Source organism: Prionailurus bengalensis, chromosome D2 (genome assembly GCF_016509475.1).
Source record: "Prionailurus bengalensis isolate Pbe53 chromosome D2, Fcat_Pben_1.1_paternal_pri, whole genome shotgun sequence".
NCBI lineage: Eukaryota > Metazoa > Chordata > Mammalia > Carnivora > Felidae > Prionailurus > Prionailurus bengalensis.
In genome coordinates, this window is record NC_057351.1 from 19,410,621 (window position 1) to 19,431,055 (window position 20,435).

At 38.8% G+C, this 20,435-nt stretch overlaps 1 protein-coding gene across 4 annotated transcripts in view; it reads right to left on the reverse strand.

The window, feature by feature from the left end:
• Nucleotides 1–19,817, reverse strand: part of IPMK (inositol polyphosphate multikinase) — a 68,255-nt gene extending 48,438 nt beyond the window's left edge. Inside the window, exons 1-2 of one of the 4 annotated variants that reach the window (XM_043596361.1) lie at nt 19,192–19,817; nt 5,831–5,925 (exon numbers count right to left, since the gene is read on the reverse strand). In XM_043596361.1, coding sequence (XP_043452296.1) covers nt 5,831–5,925; nt 19,192–19,381 — 285 coding nt within the window. In that variant the 5' untranslated portion in view covers nt 19,382–19,817. Of the gene's footprint in view, nt 1–5,830; nt 5,926–7,311; nt 7,483–19,191 lie in introns of those variants that run through there. The other 3 variants (XM_043596362.1, XM_043596363.1, XM_043596364.1) reach the window with 3 other exon arrangements.
• Nucleotides 19,818–20,435: the final 618 nt, after the last annotated feature.

The window sequence follows — 20,435 nt, forward strand, 5'->3', positions numbered from 1 at the left end:
ATCAGACAAACTAGACTTTAAATTAAAGGCTGTAACAAGAGATGAAGAAGGGCATTATATAATAAACACAGGGTCTATCCATCAGGAAGAGCTAACAATTATAAATGTCTATGCGCCAAATACAGGAGCCCCCAAATATATAAAACAATTACTCACAAACATAAGCAATCTTATTGATAAGAATGTGGTAACTGCAGGGGACTTTAACACTCCACTTACAGAAATGGATAGATCATCTAGACACATGGTCAATAAAGAAACAAGGGCCCTGAATGATACACTGGATCAGATGGACTTGACAGATATATTTAGAACTCTGCATCCCAAAGCAACAGAATATACTTTCTTCTCGAGTGCACATGGAACATTCTCCAAGACAGATCACATACTGGGTCACAAAACAGCCCTTCATAAGTATACAAGAATTGAAATTATACCATGCATACTTTCAAACCACAATGCTATGAAGCTTGAAATCAACCACAGGAAAAAGTCTGGAAAACCTCCAAAAGCATGGAGGTTAAAGAACACCCTACTAAAGAATGAGTGGGTCAACCAGGCAGTTAGAGAAGAAATTAAAAAATATATGGAAACAAACGAAAATTAAAATACAGCGTCCAAACGCTTTGGGACGCAGCGAAGGCAGTCCTGAGAGGAAAATACATTGCAATCCAGGCCTATCACCAGAAACAAGAAAAATCCCAAATACAAAATCTAACAGCACACCTATAGGAAATAGAAGCAGAGCAGCAAAGACACCCCAAACCCAGCAGAAGAAGAGAAATAATAAAGATCAGAGCAGAAATAAACAATATAGAATCTAAAAAAACTGTAGAGCAGATCAACGAAACCAAGAGTTGGTTTTTTGAAAAAATAAACAAAATTGATAAACCTGTAGCCAGGCTTCTCAAAAAGAAAAGGGAGATGATTGGGGCGCCTGGGTGGCGTAGTCGGTTAAGCGTCCGACTTCAGCCAGGTCACGATCTCGCGGTCCGTGAGTTCGAGCTCCGCGTCAGGCTCTGGGCTGATGGCCCAGAGCCTGGAGCCTGTTTCCAATTCTGTGTCTCCCTCTCTCTCTGCCCTTCCCCCGTTCATGCTCTGTCTCTCTCTGTCCCAAAAATAAATATTGAAAAAAAAAAAAAAAGAAAAGGGAGATGACCCAAATAGATAAAATCATGAATGAAAATGGAATTATTACAACCAACCCCTCAGAGATACAAGCAATTATCAGGGAATACTATGAAAAATTATATGCCAACAAACTGGACAACCTGGAAGAAATGGACAAATTCCTAAACACCCACACGCTTCCAAAACTCAACCAGGAGGAAATAGAAAGCTTGAACAGACCCATAACCAGTGAAGAAATTTAATCAGTCATCAAAAATCTCCCAACAAATAAGAGTCCAGGACCAGATGGCTTCCCAGGGGACTTCTACCAGACGTTTAAAGCAGAGATAATACCTATCCTTCTCAAGCTATTCCAAGAAATAGAAGGGAAGGAAAACTTCCCGACTCATTCTATGACGCCAGTATTACTTTGATTCCTAAACCAGACAGAGACCCAATAAAAAAAGAGAACTACAGGCCAATATCCCTGATGAATATGGATGCAAAAATTCTCAATAAAATACTAGCAAATCGAATTCAACGGCATATAAAAAGAATGATTCACCATGATCAAGTGGGATTCATTCCTGGGATGCAGGGCTGGTTCAACATTCGCAAATCAATCAATGTGATACATCACATTAATAAAAGGAAAGATAAGAACCATATGATCCTGTCAATCGATGCAGAAAAGGCCTTTGACAAAATTCAGCATCCTTTCTTAATAAAAACCCTCGAGAAAGTCAGGATAGAAGGAACATACTTAAAGATCATAAAAGCCATTTATGAAAAGCCCACAGCTAACATCATCCTCAACGGGGAAAAACTGAGAGCTTTTTCCCTGAGATCAGGAACACGACCGGGATGTCCACTCTCACCGCTGTCGTTTAACATAGTGTTGGAAGTGCTAGCATCAGCAATCAGACAACAAAAGGAAATCAAAGGCATCCAAATTGGCAAAGATGAAGTCAAGCTTTCGCTTTTTGCAGATGACATGATATTATACATGGAAAATCCGATAGACTCCATGAGAAGTCTGCTAGAACTGACACATGAATTTAGCAAAGTTGCAGGATACAAAATCAACGTACAGAAATCAGTTACATTCTTATACATTAATAATGAAGCAACAGAAAGACAAATAAAGAAACTGATCCCATTCACAATTGCACCAGGAAGCATAAAATACCTAGGGATAAATCTAACCAAAGATGTACCAGAGCTGTCTGCTGAAAACTATAGAAAGCTCATGAAGGTAATTGAAGAAGATATAAAGAAATGGAAAAACATTCCATGCTCATGGATTGGAAGAATAAATATTGTCAAAATGTCAATACTAACCAAAGCTATCTACACATTCAATGCAATCCCAATCAAAATTGCACCAGCATTCTTCTCGAAGCTAGAACAAGCAATCCTAAAATTCATATGGAACCACAAAAGGCCCCGAGTAGCCCAAGTAATTTTGAAGAAGATCAAAGCAGGAGGCATCACAATCCCAGACTTTAGCCTCTACTACAAAGCTGTCATCATCAAGACAGCATGGTATTGGCACAAAAACAGACACATAGACCAATGGAATAGAATAGAAACCCCAGAACTAGACCCACAAACGTATGGCCAACTCATCTTTGACAAAGCAGGAAAGAATATACAATGGAAAAAAGACAGTCTCTTTTACAAATGGTGCTGGGAGAACTGGACAGCAACATGCAGAAGATTGAAACTAGACCACTTTCTCACACCATTCACAAAAACAAACTCAAAATGGATAAAGGACCTGAATGTGAGACAGGAAACCATCAAAACCCTAGAGGAGAAAGCAGGAAAAGACCTCTCTGACCTCAGCCACAGCAATCTCTTACTTGACACATCCCCAAAGGCAAGGGAATTAAAAGCAAAAATGAACTACTGGGACCTCATGAAGATAAAAAGCTTCTGCACTGCAAAGGAAACAACCAACAAAACTAAAAGGCAACCAATGGAATGGGAAAAGATATTTGCAAATGACATATCAGACAAAGGGCTAGTATCCAAAATCTATAAAGAGCTCACCAAACTCCACACCCAAAAAACAAATAACCCAGTGAAGAAATGGGCAGAAAACATGCATAGACACTTCTCTAAAGAAGACATCCGGATGGCCAACAGGCACATGAAAAGATGTTCAACGTCACTCCTCATCAGGGAAACACACATCAAAACCACACTCAGATATCACCTCACGCCAGTCAGAGTGGCCAAAATGAACAAATCAGGAGACTATAGATGCTGGAGAGGATGTGGAGAAATGGGAACCCTCTTGCACTATTGGTGGGAATGCAAATTGGTGCAGCCACTCTGGAAAACAGTGTGGAGGTTCCTCAAAAAATTAAAAATAGACTTACCCTATGACCCAGCAATAGCACTGCTAGGAATTTACCCAAGGGATACAGGAGTACTGATGCACAGGGGCACTTGTACCCCAATGTTTATAGCAGCACTCTCAACAATAGCCAAATTATGGAAAGAGCTTAAATGTCCATCAACTGATGAATGGATAAAGAAATTGTGGTTTACATACACAATGGAGTACTACATGGCAATGAGAAAGAATGAAATATGGCCCTTTGTAGCAACATGGATGGAACTGGAGAGTGTTATGCTAAGGGAAATAAGCCATACAGAGAAAGACAGACACCATATGGTTTCATTCTTATGTGGATCCTGAGAAACTTAACAGAAATCCATGGGGGAGGGGAAGGAAAAAAAAAAAGAGGTTAGAGTGGAAGAGAGCCAAAGCATAAGAGAGTCTTAAAAACTGAGAACAAACTGAGGGTTGATGGGGGGTGGGAGGGAGGGGAGGGTGGGTGATGGGTATTGAGGAGGGCACCTTTTGGGATGAGCACTGGGTGTTGTATGGAAACCAATATGACAATAAACTTCAAATATTGAAAAAAAAAATTGGAAACAGGTACTCAAACAAATACTTTTACAGGAACGTTCACAGCAATACGATTTACGAAAGCCAAAAGATGAAAACAACCCAAATATCCATCAATGGGTGAATGGATACACAAAATGTGGCATTAAGTAAAATTGAGTATTACTCAGCCATAAAAGAGAACAAAATACTAATGCATACTATAATGTGAATGAACTTTAAAAACATTATGCTGGGGTGTCTGGATGGCCCGGTCTCTTGAGCATCAGACTCTTGATTTCAGCTCATGTGATGATCTCAAGGTCGTGAGATTAAGCCTCATGTCAGACTCCATGCTGGCCATGGATCCCGCTTAAGATTCTCTCTCTCCCTCTCCCTCTGCCCCTCACCTGCTTGTGTGCACACGGTCTCTCAAAAAAAAAAAAAGTTATGCTAAATGAAACCCAGACACATATTTTATAATTCCATTTATATAAAATATCCTAGGGGCGCCTGGGTGGCACAGTCGGTTAAGCGTCCGACTTCAGCCAGGTCACGATCTCACGGTCCGTGAGTTCGAGCTCCGCATCAGGCTCTGGGCTGATGGCTCAGAGCCTGGGGCCTGTTTCCGATTCTGTGTCTCCCTCTCTCTCTGCCCCTCCCCCGTTCATGCTGTGTCTCTCTCTGTCCCAAAAATAAATAAACGTTGAAAAAAAAAAAATTAAAAAAAAAAAATAAAATAAATAAATAAATAAATAAAATATCCTAAATACGTAAGTCCATAAAAAACGGATTAGTGGTTGCCAGAGAAGGCTTAACATGTACAGGGTTTTCTTTTCTGTGATGAAAATGTTTTGTAATTAGACAGAGGTGGTGGTTGAAAAAATTATGAATGCACTAAAAAGTATTTCCAGTCATAGAGTTAAGTGGATGTTAAGTATGCCCTTTTCCCCCTTCCTCACTTAGGAGATTCACAATGCACATTAGCACATTTAAGATTCTAAAAAATTCTGTAGTGAAAATAAAAAGACTTATTTAAACTCAGCATTTCTGAGAAATACAAACAGTCCCTCAGTTAAGTGTTTTTTAAAATGTAGGTCAAAACCCCATTAATTGAAATCAATCTAGTGGATCAGAATAAGGATCTTTAAAAAATGAAGTAGAGTAGGGGTGCCTAGGTGGCTCAGTCTGTTAAGCGTCTGACTTTGGCTCTGGTCATGATCCCATGGTTCGTGGGTTCGAGCCCCACGTCGGGCTCTGTGCTGACAGCTTGGAGCCTGGAGCCTGCTTCAGATTCGGGGTCTCCCTCTTTCTCTCTCTGCCCCTCCCCTGCTCACGCTCTGTCTCCCTCTCTCTCAAATATGGATAATAAAACCTTTAAAAAAATTAAAAAAAAAGAAAAAGAAAAAATGAAGTAGAGTAGAAAATACAAGACTGTATCAGTAAAGACAAGCATTTTGCTTCTTGAAGATTTTGTTTCAGTGACATATACAATATACCAGGACAAGCTATTAAATGTATTTCTTTTTTTTTTTTTTTAATATTTATTAAATATTGTGAGAGAGAAAGAAAGCATGCATGAGGGAGAGGAGCAGAAAGAAAGGTAGAGAGAGAATCCCTAGCAGGCTGCAAGCTATCAGTGCAGAACCCAATGTGGGGCTCAATCCTACGAACTGTGAGGTCATGACCTGAGCCAATATCAAGAGTCAGATGCTTAACTGACTGAGCCACCCAGGCACTGCTGTCAAATGTATTTCTTACCAAGTCATCATCAGAAAACTATGAAAAACTCTTTGAATACAACAAAACAAATCTTACCTCACTTACCATATTATAGAATTCCAGCTCTCTTGGACCCCTGGGAGGTGGCTGTAACTGTTTCAAAACTGTGCCATCTGGATGTTGCAGGATACCTATAGAACAAAATTTAGGTATTTTTTAATGCTTTGATAACAGTATACCTTGCATCACAGAATAGATGTGTTCCTAAAGTTACCGATAAATCACATTCATAAAAATCAAGGGGTCTGTCTTCCTTATTTCAGAAATTTTAACATTTAACCGATACATTTCAGTGCTTGTTATATGCAAAGCACCAGAACACAAATTCCAAATATTATGGTTTTATTGTCTCCAACTACTACTCCCCTTAGAGAACCTCTCAAAAATTCTAATAAATAGAATATATTCCTAAATTTTTATAGAAATTCTTCAGTAACAGTCTTTCTGGGAGATGTTAATTTATAGTTAAACAAGAAGTTAAAAGCAGTAGCATAAATTGATTATACTCTTGTAAACAGAAAAAAAATACACGTTAAATGTGGAACTATATGAAGGTTCTATTGTGTAACTTTTTAAAGTTTCTCTTGTTATAAGAAAGCAACTAAAATCTTTTCCTGATTCAGATGTACAATGCACAGATAGTATGAAGCCACCAAGCCACTGGGAAAAGTGGGGGCTGAAATCAGACACCAAGCCGGGAGCAGGAAGGGACAACTTTTCATAACCAGCTCACTCAAAGGAGCAGCCCTTACCTAAAGTCATCACATATGTACCAGCACTGGCCCTGTCTCTATACCATGAAGAATCATTCCCAAATGTATACGTTAAACTCTTAAATTTTCAAATACTAAGATTTCACAAAATCATGCCTGTTAAAACACAATAGGGCTCAAATAACCTATTTATTTTGAGAAAATATGCCACTTAGGCTTCTCTTTCTTTTGGCAAGTCAGGAATTTTGAATCATTACAAAAATATAGAATTGAATCAACAGAAGCAGAAAATCTGAAGAAGTACAGTTATCAAGTTTATTTAACACCTAGATATACAATAGAAGAAAGGTAAATATTCAGCCATATGTTAAGACTGGTTGGTAAGTAGTTGAAAGATTTTGGGAATTTAAGGAGTAATCTAATATAACTAAAAATTACTGAAGAGAAATTCTGTTCCTGAAGTTTGGGATGTTGAACAAAAAAGGCCTGCATTCCCTTAGCAATAAGATATTTTCTACGGGCTAATGAGGAGTGGTAGAGGCAAAGAAGCCCTGATGAACTAAATTCCACAGGGTCAGAGAATGGAGCATTCATATATGGGGAGTGAACCATGCTGCTTCCCTACCTTGGGCCAGGGACCTACTCTAGATACAGGTGAACCTACCATTAGGCAAATACATTTTATCAGGCAAACAGAAATCAGCTAGACTGTAGACAACAGTGTGGTGTAGCAAAGTGGTTTAGAGACAATAGTCCTCTAACACAAAAACAGACTACTTGGTTCAACAATTCAACACTACTCACTCTGCAACACATGCCCTCCAAGTTTTTTAAAGAAAGTAGCTGTGGAGGGGAAAATGGTACCTCCAGACATTGCAGAATCCAAAAGTAAACCAAAACAGCCAAATCACTCCAGCTGAAAAACTGTCAAGATACAAAAGAAAGCATCTTGGAAGCCTGGGTCAATAACAGATTAACTGGTAAAAATGTCCATACTACCCAAAGCAATCTACAGATTTAATGCAATTTCTATCAAAATAACATTTTTTACAGAACTAAAATAAAGAATTCCAAAATTTGTATGAAGCCACAATAGCCAAAGCTGAATAGCCAAAGCAATCTTGAAAAAGAAACCAGGAGGTATCACAATCCCAAGTTTCAAGATATATTATAAAGCTGTCATAATCAAAACAGGATGGTACTTGCACAAAAACAGACACATAGATCAATAGAACAAAACAGAAAACCCAGAAATAGGCCCATGATTATATGGTCAAAGAAGGAAAGAATATACAATGGAGAAAAAGTCTCTTTAACAAATGGTGCTGGGAAAACTGGACAGCAACATGCAATAGAATGAAACTGGACCACTTTCTTACACCATACACAAAAATAAACTCAAAATGGACTAAAGAGCTAAATGTGGGACCTGAAACCATAAAAATCCTAGCACAGGCAGTAATTTCGCTGATATTGGCTGTAGCAACTTCTCTCTAGATATGGAAACAAAGGAAAGGCAAAGGAAACAAAGGCAGAAATAAACTATTGGGACTACATCAAAATAAAAAGCTTGTGCACAGTGAAGGAAACAACCAACAAAACTAAAGGACAAGCTAATGAATGGGAGAAGATATTTGCAAATGATATAGCCAGTAAAGGATTAGTATCTAAAATACATAAAGAACACACACAACTGAACATCCAAAAAACAAATAATCCAATTAAAAATTGGGCAGAAATTATGAACAGACATTTCTCCAAAGACATCTAGATGGACAGGAGACACATGAAAAGATGCCCAACATCACTAATCATTAGGGAAATGCAAATCAAAACCACAATGAGGTATCACTTTGCACCTGTCAAAATGGCTAATATAAAAAATACAAGAAGCAAGTGTTGGTGAGGATGTGGAAAAAAGGGACACTTCTGACTGTTGGTGGGAATGTAAACTGGTGTAGCCACTGTGGAAAACAGGATGTAGTTTCCTCAAAAAGTTAAAAAAAAAAAATTACCAGGGGCGCCTGGGTGGCTCAGTTGGTTAAAAATCCAACTTTGGCTCAGGGTATGATCTCACAGTTTGTGAATTTGAGCCCCACATGGTGCTCTCTGCTGTCAGGGCAGAGCCCATGTTGGATCCTCTGTTCTCTCTCTGCCCCTACCCCACTCACGCACTCTCTCAAAAATAAACATTTAAAAAAATATAGAATTACCATATGATCCAGTTCCACTAATGGGCATAAATACCCCCAAAATACAGCAACACTAATTTGGAAAGATATATACACCGCTACATTTATTGCAGTGTTATTTATAACAGCCAAATAATGGAAGCAACCCAAATGTTCACTGACAGATGAATGGATAAAAAAAAATGTGGTACACACACACACACACACACACACACACACACACACAGGAATATTACTCAGTAATAAAAAAGAATGAAATGTTGCCATTTGCAACAACACAGATCAAGCAGAAGAGTGTAATGCTAAGCAAAATAAGTCAGTCAGAGAAAGACAATTACCATATTATTTCACTCATATGCAGAATTTAAGAAAAAAAAACAAAAAGACAAGCAAACAGATGGGAAGTAAATACACTTGTAATTGACCCAGGGATCAAAATTCACAAGGGAAATTAAAACACACTTTTGATGAAATGATAATTAAAACTAACATATCAAAATTTGTGAAATGTACCTAAAATAGTACTTAGAAGAAAAATGTGTAGTTTTAAGTGCTTATATTAGAAAAGAAAAAAAAAGATTCCAACTTATGATGCTAGAAAAAAAGTAGTATATTAACCCCAAATAAATAGAGCCAAAAAAACAAAACAAAACAAAAACAAACAATGAAATAAGAATGGACAACAGAAAAAATTTCAGACTCTCAGAGGCACCTGGGTGGCTCAGTCAGTTAAGCTTCCAACTCTTGGTTTTGCCTCAGGTCATGATCTCACAGTTTCCTGAGTTCATAATATTAAATATCCTGAGACAACTGTAGGCCAAAATGAGGTGAACATTAAGTTCTATCAAACATTTACAGAAAAAAAGAATACCAATCTTATCAATTTCTTTTCAGAAAACAGAAAGGGAACAGTTCCCCACTAATTTTATGAAACCAGCATATTCTTTTTAAAAATCCCAACGAGGACTTAAAAGAAAATTGTAGACAATTATCTCAAATGAACAGTCACAGAAATCTTTAATGAAACATCAGTAAATCTAATTAATCCAGCAATATACATAGGATAATTTATCATGACCATGTGGACTTATTCCGGGAATGCAAAGTTGGTTTAAGTACTTCAAAATGAGGAAATATATTGATATTTTGGGTGAGACAGAATTCTCAATGAGAAAGAAAGGATATAAAAATATAGAACAGGTGAAGGTAAAGAACAATCCTGTGGTATTAGGTTTGAATTATAGGTATTTAAGTATGATCTCAAAATTTTAAAATTTGAAATTATGTACCTTTTAGTCCAATCTGCCAAAAGGACAAACAGCAACCACACCAAAGGAACAATGACTACACCTGGTGCCCATAGTTTGGTTTTTAAATACCATTTATCCCTGGGGCGCCTGGGTGGCGCAGTCGGTTAAGCGTCCGACTTCAGCCAGGTCACCATCTCGCGGTCCGTGAGTTCGAGCCCCGCGTCAGGCATCTGGGCTGATGGCTCGGAGCCTGGAGCCTGCTTCCGATTCTGTGTCTCCCTCTCTCTCTGCCCCTCCCCTGTTCATGCTCTGTCTCTCTCTGTCCCAAAAATAAATAAATGTTGAAAAAAAAAAAATTTAAAAAAAAAAATACTATTTATCCCTAAAGGAATCAAGTTCTTGAAAAAAAATTAGCTCATTCCAGGCCTGGAACAGAGAAAGTACACGATGAACATAGAACAATTTTTTATGCCAGAAAGTGAAAAAATGCTTTAAAAGAAAAATGGGAAATGTTGAAAAGACCCAGGAGCCAGCTTGAAGAAGCTTCCACTGCGCAAATTTGGGACAATCTGAGCATCAAAATAAGCAGTTACAATAATGGATAAGATCCATCTATCAAAGTTTCCAAAATCCATTAGTCTATGCTTATAATGAAAGAAAGCAAGAGAGAGAAAAGAGAAACCTACAATTCCCTAAAGAAGAATGCAACTAAACAAATCTAAGAGGAATGACAGAGTTAGAAAATTACCATTTTGCAACTACCATATAGTAGTGAGTTGGTCAAATACTGTCAATGGATGCTTATGATGTTGGGTGAAAACTGATGAGGAACAGGATTTGAACAGTCTCAGTCTCTTTATTCCTTTCAAATTACTTAATTACAATAGGAAAAATGAAAACTTTACAGTGGAAAATCCAGCAGATATCACCTAACCAGGTGATCAAAGTCACAACACCAGTAATGAAAGTGACATTCTGTGCTTTATGATATACTTCAAGAACTCAAAATAACTAATACAGTATTCTGACCAAAATGCCTTAATCTGAATCTAATCATGAAGAATTAAGCAAACTTAAAGAATATTACAAAAAGCCTTGGATATACTCTTCATATATTTCAGTTATGAAAAAACATAAAGAAAAAACTGAAAACCTGCTCCAAATGACAGGCAACTAAAGAGTCCTAATAACTAAATGCAATCTGTAGTCTTAGATGGGGGAAAATTGCTACAAAGAATATTATAGAAAAAATACCAAAAACCTAAAGTTAAATATTCTCAGTTTGATCATTTTACCATGGTTAGGTAAGAAAATGTTCTCATTTTTAGGACAGACTGAATTATTTAGAGAAAAGAGATCCTGATGTCTGCAATTTAATCCTAAATGGTTCTGCAAAATCATTATCAAATACAGAGAGTGATAAAGCATATGTGGCAAAATATTAATAGGTAAACCTAGATAAATGGTATACATTACTTGATTGTACCATTCTTGCAACTTTTAAGTAAGTTTAAAATTTTTCCAAAATAAAATAAAAATTCTTTAAAAGGCAGTACAATTTACAGTAGCATCAAATACTTAGGGAAAATCTAATGAATGCTGTGTAAGATCTCTACACTGAAAACTATGACTAAGAGAAATTTAAGAAGGCCTAAATAAATGGAGATATACCATATTCACGTATTGAAGACTCAGTATTATAAAGAAACCAATTTTCACCCAAGCAACCTACAGACTCAAAGCAGACATAAAACCTTACCTTTTCTCGGGAAAAATGACAAGTTGATTTAAATTTTATATGGAAATGCAAAGGACCAGAAACTGTCAAGACAATCTTGAAAAAGAAAATGGGATGTAATCAAGATTCAATACCTCACTGAATTAAGACAATGAGATATTACTGCTAGGATTAACAAATAAATCAATGAAAATAAATAAAAGTCCAAAAATCCAGGAAACCTGATTGAAAAAACTGGGGTATATGCACAATGGAGTACAGCAGAGATGTAAAAGTGGATGAGGAAGCACTCTATGAACTGATACTACTGATTTCTAAGACATACTAAGTTTAAAATGTGAAGTGCAAAACAGTATATATAGCATACTACTTTTTGTGTCAGAAAGAAAAATGTGAAAATTTATACATATCTGCTTATTTTTGCAACAAGTAACTTAGAAAGGATAAATCAGAAAACAATGACATTATACCTACAAGGGATGCTAAGAAATGGGTGGAGTGACAGAGAATGGAGTGATACTGTTTTTAAAAAATTTTTTTTGAACATTTATATTTATTTTTGAGAGAGAGAGAGAGTGTGTGTGTGTGTGTACATGCTAGCAAGTGGAAGAGGGGCAGAGATAGGGAGACAGAGGATCAGAACTAGTCCTCACTGCGAGTGCAGACCCCAATGTGGGGTTTGAACTCACAAACTGGGAAATCATGGCCTGAGCCAAAATCAAGAGTCAGACGCTTAACTGACTGAGCCACTCAGGCTCCCCTGGAGTGACACTTCTGATAGACCTTTCTGTAAACCTTTTGAAAGCATGTTCATTTTACAAGCATTCAAAAATACATAACTAAATAAAAAATGAAGGGAAGGAACTGAATTTAAACAGAAACAAATAAATCCAACTGTATTTCAAATAAATAATATTACCTTGAAGAAGGGGTAAAAATAACAACAACAAAAAAAAACAAAAACAACAAAACCCTAATCCAAAAAACTTTTACAGAGTTTCCAACCACACACCCTTGGTAAAAGGGAACTTCATTTTGAATTCTTTATTCTAGGTTTGTTTTCTACAGTAGGGTGTGTATAGAAATTCTGAAAATTATAGGATCAAGCAAAAGAACAACAACAACAGGAAAACCCAAAAAACCCACAAAAAACATTAACAATGTTGGGAGCCAGAGTTCTCACTGAGGAAGATGGGAAATATAAATTTAGAATCGGGAAAGGAAAGGAAAGGAAAGGAAAGGAAAGGAAAGGAAAGGAAAGGAAAGGAAAAGGAAGAACTCTGTGAAGTTGGAATGACATCGGAAGTATTAGTAGGAAATTAGAATTTCTAAAATATTTACACATTCTTTTCAGTTACGTTTACTGAAAAGGCCAGGAAGCAGTAACACTCCAATGGCACCCAGATCTTGGTTTCCAAATACAATTTCCCACTGAAAATGAACCAGGGCCCCTAAGAGAAATTGCTAGTTCTAGAACTGGGAAGGGAAAAGTAGGAGATGAGTCTAAAATAACTTGTGACATAAAGAAAGGAAGTGCTCCCACTAACCAAATATGGAACAATTTGAACAGCAAAATAAATACGTTCTATAAAAGGTCATGACACTTTATAAAATAAGAATCCATGGGTCCAAACTGACAGTATAAATGACAGGGGAACCTGGGTGGCTCAGTCGGTTAAGTGTCCAATGCTTGATTTCAGCTCAGGTCATGATTTCACAGTTCATGAAATCCAGACCTAAGCTGGGCTTTGCACTCAGAGCACAGAGCCTGCTTGGTTGGGATTCTCTCTCTCCCTCTTTCTCCCTGCACCCCCAATTCCTTCCACGTGAGCCCTCTCTCTCAAGATAGTAAATAAACTTAGAAAAAAAAAGGACATACATATATAGGAGTAAAGGGAGGGCTATTTCTCAGACTGCTGTTAAAATAGGAGTGATAGAATTGGGAAGAAAAAAAACCACAATTTTTCAACTCTCAGAGTAAAGACTGCTTCAGGCAAGAATCATCCATAAATGCCAAATCTAGGGCTAGAATATGATGAAGATCTGGATATATCATGATCTCAAAGTGTCTCTTCACAAACAGCTTGTTAGTTGCAAAGGGAAAAATATTAACCATACTGGAGAAGCCAGACCACAACTGGACAGGATGATCAAAATTAATATTACTAATAATGGGCAGATGCACACTATGAGCCCCCAGATGTGATACCTTAAGGAGAACACACTTGTATAATGTTCAAATCAGAAATGCATCACCTGAATCTCATCCTGACAACCCATCAGAAATTCAAATTAAAGAACATTTCATAAAATAACTAGCCTGTACTCACAAAGAATGACAATGTCATAAAAGACAAAGGCTGAGGAATTGTTATAAATTAAAGGAGTCTAAGAGACAGGACAACTAAATGCCATAAATGATCTTGAACTAAATCCTGGACTGAGAAAAACAAATACGATAGATGTGATAAAAGGCATTGGAACAGTTGCCAAAATTAGATTACGGACTACAGATAACAAATTAGATAAAACGCTGTATCACTGTTAAATTTCCCATATTTGATAAACATGCTATGGTTACAGAAATACACACTGAAGTATACTCCTAGAAAACACACACTGTTATCCAAAGGATACAAAAATACTGATTCAAAGGGGCACATGCACCCCAATGTTTGTAGCATCACCATCAACAATAGCCACATTATGGAAAGAGCCCAAGTGTCCATCAACTGATGAATGGATAAAGATGTGGTATCTACATACAATGGAATATTACTCAGTGATCAAAAAGAATGAAATCTTGCCATTTGCAAAAGCATGGATGGAACTACAGTGTATTATGCAAAGCTAAATAGATCAGTCGGAGAAAGATAAATATAGGATTTCACTCATATGTGGCATTTAAGAAACAAAACAGATGAACATAGGGGAAGGGAAATAAAAACAAGATAAAAACAGAGAGAGCCACAAGAGACTTAAATACAGAGAACAAACTGAGGGTTGCTGGATGGGTGTTAGGTGGAGAGAGGGGCTAAACGAGTGATGGGCATTAAGGAGGACACTTACTGGGATGAGCACTGGTGTTCTATGTAAGCGATGAATAACTAAATTCTACTCCTGAAACCATTACCACACTATATGTTAACTAGCTTGGATTTAAATAAAATTTCAAAAAAGAAATAAATAAAAACAAAAAACAAAAATAAAGAAAATACACACTGAAGTACTGCTGTGTAAAAAAGGGGCAAGATATATGCAACCTATTCTCAAATAGTTCCCCAAAATAATGGGCATAAAGAGAGAAATTCCACAAAATGTTAAGTTCTCTGTATTGTTCTTGCAACTTTTCTGTAAGTCTGAAAGTATTTTAAGTCAATTAGTTTCAGAGCATATCTAATAAAATAGACCATAAACCAAAATAAGTAACATCACTTTAAATTCTTCTTTTACCTATAGACTACCTCATTTCTATATCCTTAGTTGGATCAAGAAACAAATACCAGATTTCAAATATTTGTTTGAAAGTTTAAGGACCTTTGAAAGAAATTAATGGTACATGTTATATGTCAAAACAAAATGAAGATTTCATGCTAACTTTGGTGAGCTCTGGGAGTTTAAATTGATCGCATTTATGCTTTTGTGAAACCTCCCTATAGAAAATGTTGCACGATGTGTAACATACACTATACTATAATGTACAAAATGCTTAACACATTATTTATAATAGCAAAAATAGAGTGAAAATATAAAAATCCACCACTAGAGGAATAGTTAAATTATGATATACTGTAGAACACAATAGTTTTCTAAAAGAATGAAGTATATTATATATAAGCATATAATGAAGTGTATTTTAAAAGAATGAAGTGTAGGGGCGCCTGGGTGGCGCAGTCGGTTAAGCGTCCGACTTCAGCCAGGTCACGATCTCGCAGTCCGTGAGTTCGAGCCCCGCGTTGGGCTCTGGGCTGATGGCTCAAAGCCTGGAACCAGTTTCCGATTCTGTGTCTCCCTCTCTCTCTGCCCCTCCCCCGTTCATGCTCTGTCTCTCTCTGTCCCAAAAATAAATAAACACTGAAAAAAAAAATTTTTTTTTTAAATAAAAAAAAATAAAAAAAAAAGAATGAAGTGTATTATAAGTATAAAAATATGGATATACTACATAATACAGAATGAAAACAAAAAGTTGCTGATACATGTTTTCATACAAAAAATCAGAGTTGTATTAATGTTCTTATGTATGTGCCCAGAAACAAAAACCTCAAAGGATATAGGAGGAATAGTTACCAGTGACTACCTCTGGAAGATGGAGAGGAGGGGAAAGGGTACAATTATGTTGTTTGAATTTTTTTCCGAAAAGATCATGTACTACTTTAACAATTAAAACACACACACACACACACACACACACAACTTTGTATTGTTAGAAATGACTGAAATGTTCTTCAATGAAATATGATTCATGAAATCTTATTTCATCGAAAAATATAAAATATAACTGATAACAAAACTATAACATATTCTTATTACTCAACTGTAACAAAATCTATTTTTGTGTTCAAGTGCCTTTGTGCAATTGGTTCCATGTTCTTAATTTTTAATTTAACGAAGCCAACAACTCCTTTTTGGAAATAGGTTTATCAATCCTAAACTGATAAACCTTTACTTAATGACAGTAACAAAAATTTTAAAAAGCAAAACAAATATCCACACAATGTCTTTAAGAAAGTTTATTCTGAGAATTTCAGTTGACAGCCAAACTGAAGTATGATCTACACAACGTACTTTACAACTATAAGTGATTTATGATAGTAGAGAGACACTCTTGAACTTTGAATTACTGACTATCTTGTTATCCATTTTATGAACAGGGAAGATTATCATCCTCAGGTGTCCTTCCACTAACAATATATGTTAGGTTGTGTACATAATTGACAATTAAATACAACAAAATATTTATTAGGTTGTTAGTACAGTATGTTTGAAGCTACCCCTTGTCAAGAGAACCTTACAAAATTGAAAAAAAAAAAGCTTATTTTACATTGAATACAACAATAAATAAAATTAACAACTATTTAGAATCTCAACTACTTTAATTAGGTAATTTGGGTGACAAATTAACTCTCTCAGCCACTGTTTTGAAAGGTGGCTTAAAGTCACATTTAGAGTACATTTGTAATTAGTGAACAGGCAACAGGCTCACTATTACATACTTTGATAAGCAATGGTTACAATCTCAAATGACAATCACCACTGAGACTGTGTTTATGTTGGGATTTTTTTGTTTATCCATATACTCTGTTGCACATGAGCCGATCTCTAGGGACCCTTAGGGAAACAATTATTTTTTTCAGCTTCTAAAATATTATTAGGAATATTATCATTACAATTCATTAAAATAAATCAATAAGTATGCAATATAAACCTATTAACACTAATTCCATAATTACTCTCAAACTCTCATTACCAGAAGAGACACACACAAGAATGCATTGCTTCCTTCCATTTAGGCTAAGCATCTTGAGAACTGTATTTGTTTCCTTACCTGTGTGTACTAAAAAAAAAAAAAACTGTCATTTTTCACCCTTTCAACATTTCCCAATTCTTTTTTTTTTTTTTTAACGTTTATTTATTTTTGAGACAGAGAGAGACAGAGCATGAACGGGGGAGGGGCAGAGAGAGAGGGAGACACAGAATCAGAAACAGGCTCCAGGCTCTGAGCCGTCAGCCCAGAGCCCGACGCGGGGCTCGAACTCACGGACCGCGAGATCGTGACCTGAGCCGAAGTCGGACGCTCAACCGACTGAGCCACCCAGGCGCCCCTTCCCAATTCTTTTTAAAGTCTTATTTTATTTTTATTTTTTTATATTTTATCTTAGAGAGAGAGGAAAAGGGAGGGGAGGGGAGGGGAGAGGGAGAGAGAAAATCTTAAGCAGGCTCCTCACTCAGCAAAGAGTCCAACACTGGCCTCATCCCACCGCCCTGGGATCATGCCCTGAGCAGAAACCAAGAGATGCTCAAACAGACTGAGCCACCCAGTCACCCCTCAACATTTCTCAATTTAATCTCTAATACAAGACTATGAGGATAAACATATTTGGTCTCTAACTTCAAGGAACACACAATTCAGTGGGGAGAAAGGCATGCAATCTACAGGATATGATCATTAATGCTTAACTTTCTACAAGAGAAAAGAAAGGTTAGGTAAAGATAAAAGCAGGAAGAAATGTTACTCTTTGAGAAATAACATACATGCATTCAAAAGAGTACTCATCCATTTTCAAATACCCTTGTTGAGTTGTTAATCTGTAAGAACAATACACAGTGGGAAAATACAGTGCTGAGGCAGGACCCTTGGTTTCCCAATTCTAACACACGGTAGCTTGTGTGCCTTCAGGCTTGTCACATAACCAGGGTTGGTCTCAGTTATCTCATCTAAAAAGGTCAGTATTATCTTACCAGCCTAAACCCGAACCATTTTACTAGCATAAACCAAAGTATCTAGTGGTTTCCAAGTCTAAGACCCCCACTACTCACATTCTCATATATCAGATTCCCCAAGTAATCATGGCACAGAGTACCAGTGTGAGTAAGCTAGGTGAATTATGGTTCCTAAATTGAACTTTTACATCACCAAGAGAATAAACTATGATAGGTCCTGTATCGTACTTCGAATGTGGTAGGCTCACAAAATGCGTTACACAGACCATGACATAGTCTTAAAAAGATAATCGAGAATAACTGAATGTCTATAACTGTGTATGTACCATTCTAGTACTACAGCAGGGTTTATTTCCTACCCTGAATTCGAGTTTCTGCACTACCGGAACCACGCCTCCAGAGAACCAGGGGATAGCAGAAAAACCTCTCAGCGGGGCAGGGAGAAAGATCCTGGGTAAGTCAAGACAAGCGTTCCCGAACAGTCAGTCAGTCAGTCAGTCAATCAATCAATTAATGAAATAAGCCATATATTTTTTCTTGCTCTTAATGAATCAATGAAATAAACCCTGTATTTTTTCTTTCCCTCCAGCTATGCAGCTGCACAAAGAAGAGAAGCACCAGATTAGCATCATCTGCATTTCATTCCTTTTCTTGTGCAATAGCTACCCGCCTATAATAAACAGACCTTGTGCGCAGGGGAGAATCTACTTCCCCGTCCAGTGAAAATGAAGTTCCTTTTTTTTTTTTTTTTCCACTAACAACGCCGTCTCCAACCAACATCCACCCTCCTGAAGAGAGCAGGCACTCCTCTCCCCGCCACCTCCTGCCGCTAGCCTGACGCCCCCAACCCTAGAAATCGCCCCTCTTTCGAGCCCTTGCTGCAAGGGTCGCGAGGAGAGCTCTGGGTGACAGCGGAAGAAGCCGGCGGGGGGGAGGGGGGGGGTAGTTGATCGCCCAGACCGCAGGGAGTCCAGCCCTGCCGGTGAGCGCCAAGCTGCCTCTGCCGGCCGGGGGTTCGCGGAGGCGGAAGGGGAGCGGCGAGCCCCTTGCTACCCACACTTACCGACTTTGTCCTTTCCGTACATGTGCCCGGCCACCTGATGCGAGAGGGGCACGCAACCATTGAGGAAGCGGAGCCTGCCGCCTGCCGGCTTCGGGATGCCCTCGGGGGGGGGCTCGCTCACGGGTGGGGTCCGCATTTCTGGGGGGCCAGGAGCCTCGAGTCGGAGGGGGGATGGCGGCTCCGTTGCCATAACACAGAGCCGAAGCTGTAGCCGCAGCGAGAGCAGGAAAAAAATAGGGCGGAGGGAGGGGGAGCCGGAGAACCCGGGGGTCGCTCAGGCTTGGCCGCGAGGAGGCCCGGGGGTTCCCGCGGCTGGTGCCCGTTGAGGCCCGGGAAGGGGGCCCATGACGCCGCGGAGGCGCAGGCGCTCCCCTGCCCAACTCTCGGCGGAGCGCAGCTCCTGACTCCCGCTGCTCTGCAGCTGCGGCCACAGTTACCGCCGCAGTCCTGGAGCCGGAACCGAGACGAGGAGAGGTGGCGGCGGCGCCCCGCGTTCCCAGGGGCCCTGACGGCGACGGCGGCCCCACCTCCCGCGCTCCCGCCCCCTCCCGCCGTCCTCCAGTCCCCTCAGCTGCCGCGCGCGTCAGCGCCGCCTGCACAGCCGCCGCAGCCGCGAGCTTCCGACTGCGCGACCCGCGGCTGCCGCTGCTACTGAGCATGCCCAGAGGCTGCCCGACGGGACCCCCCGCAGCGGGGCGGGAGCTCGGCGCCGCCCCGGAGAGCTGATGGATACCGGGTGGGGCGAGCGCGTTCCAGGTCTTTCTCACACCCACTCCTCAGCTGGCGTTACAATGCCAGCGGAGCTGTTGTACCTTCATTCATTCAGTGGGAGTTTCAGCGCTTATTGGGGTCCAGCTCAAGACGCCAGAGGCTCCCAATGATGAAGAGCAATCAGTCAAGTGTTGAGAGTTGGGAGGTAGTAGTTGTGCCAAGTATGGCTTCGGAGGCTACAATCAGCTCCCTCCAACTCCCACCCTGCATAGAGACAATAGGAGTTATAAACAGGCAGCTTCTTTAAAAACGTATCTCCAAAACATCCATTGAGTCAATTCCAACCCCCCTAAACTGCTTTTATAAAAAAATATTTTTTAACCGACACTAATTTCAGACTGTAGAAGATAGAGAATAATCTTGGGGGGAGGGGGGCAGTACATTTTTCTGTAGAAATAAGCCGCTCCCCCCCCCCAACCCTTAGCTCAGGTTCCAAGGTTCCCAGAGATAACTGACTCAAAAGCATTAGAAAG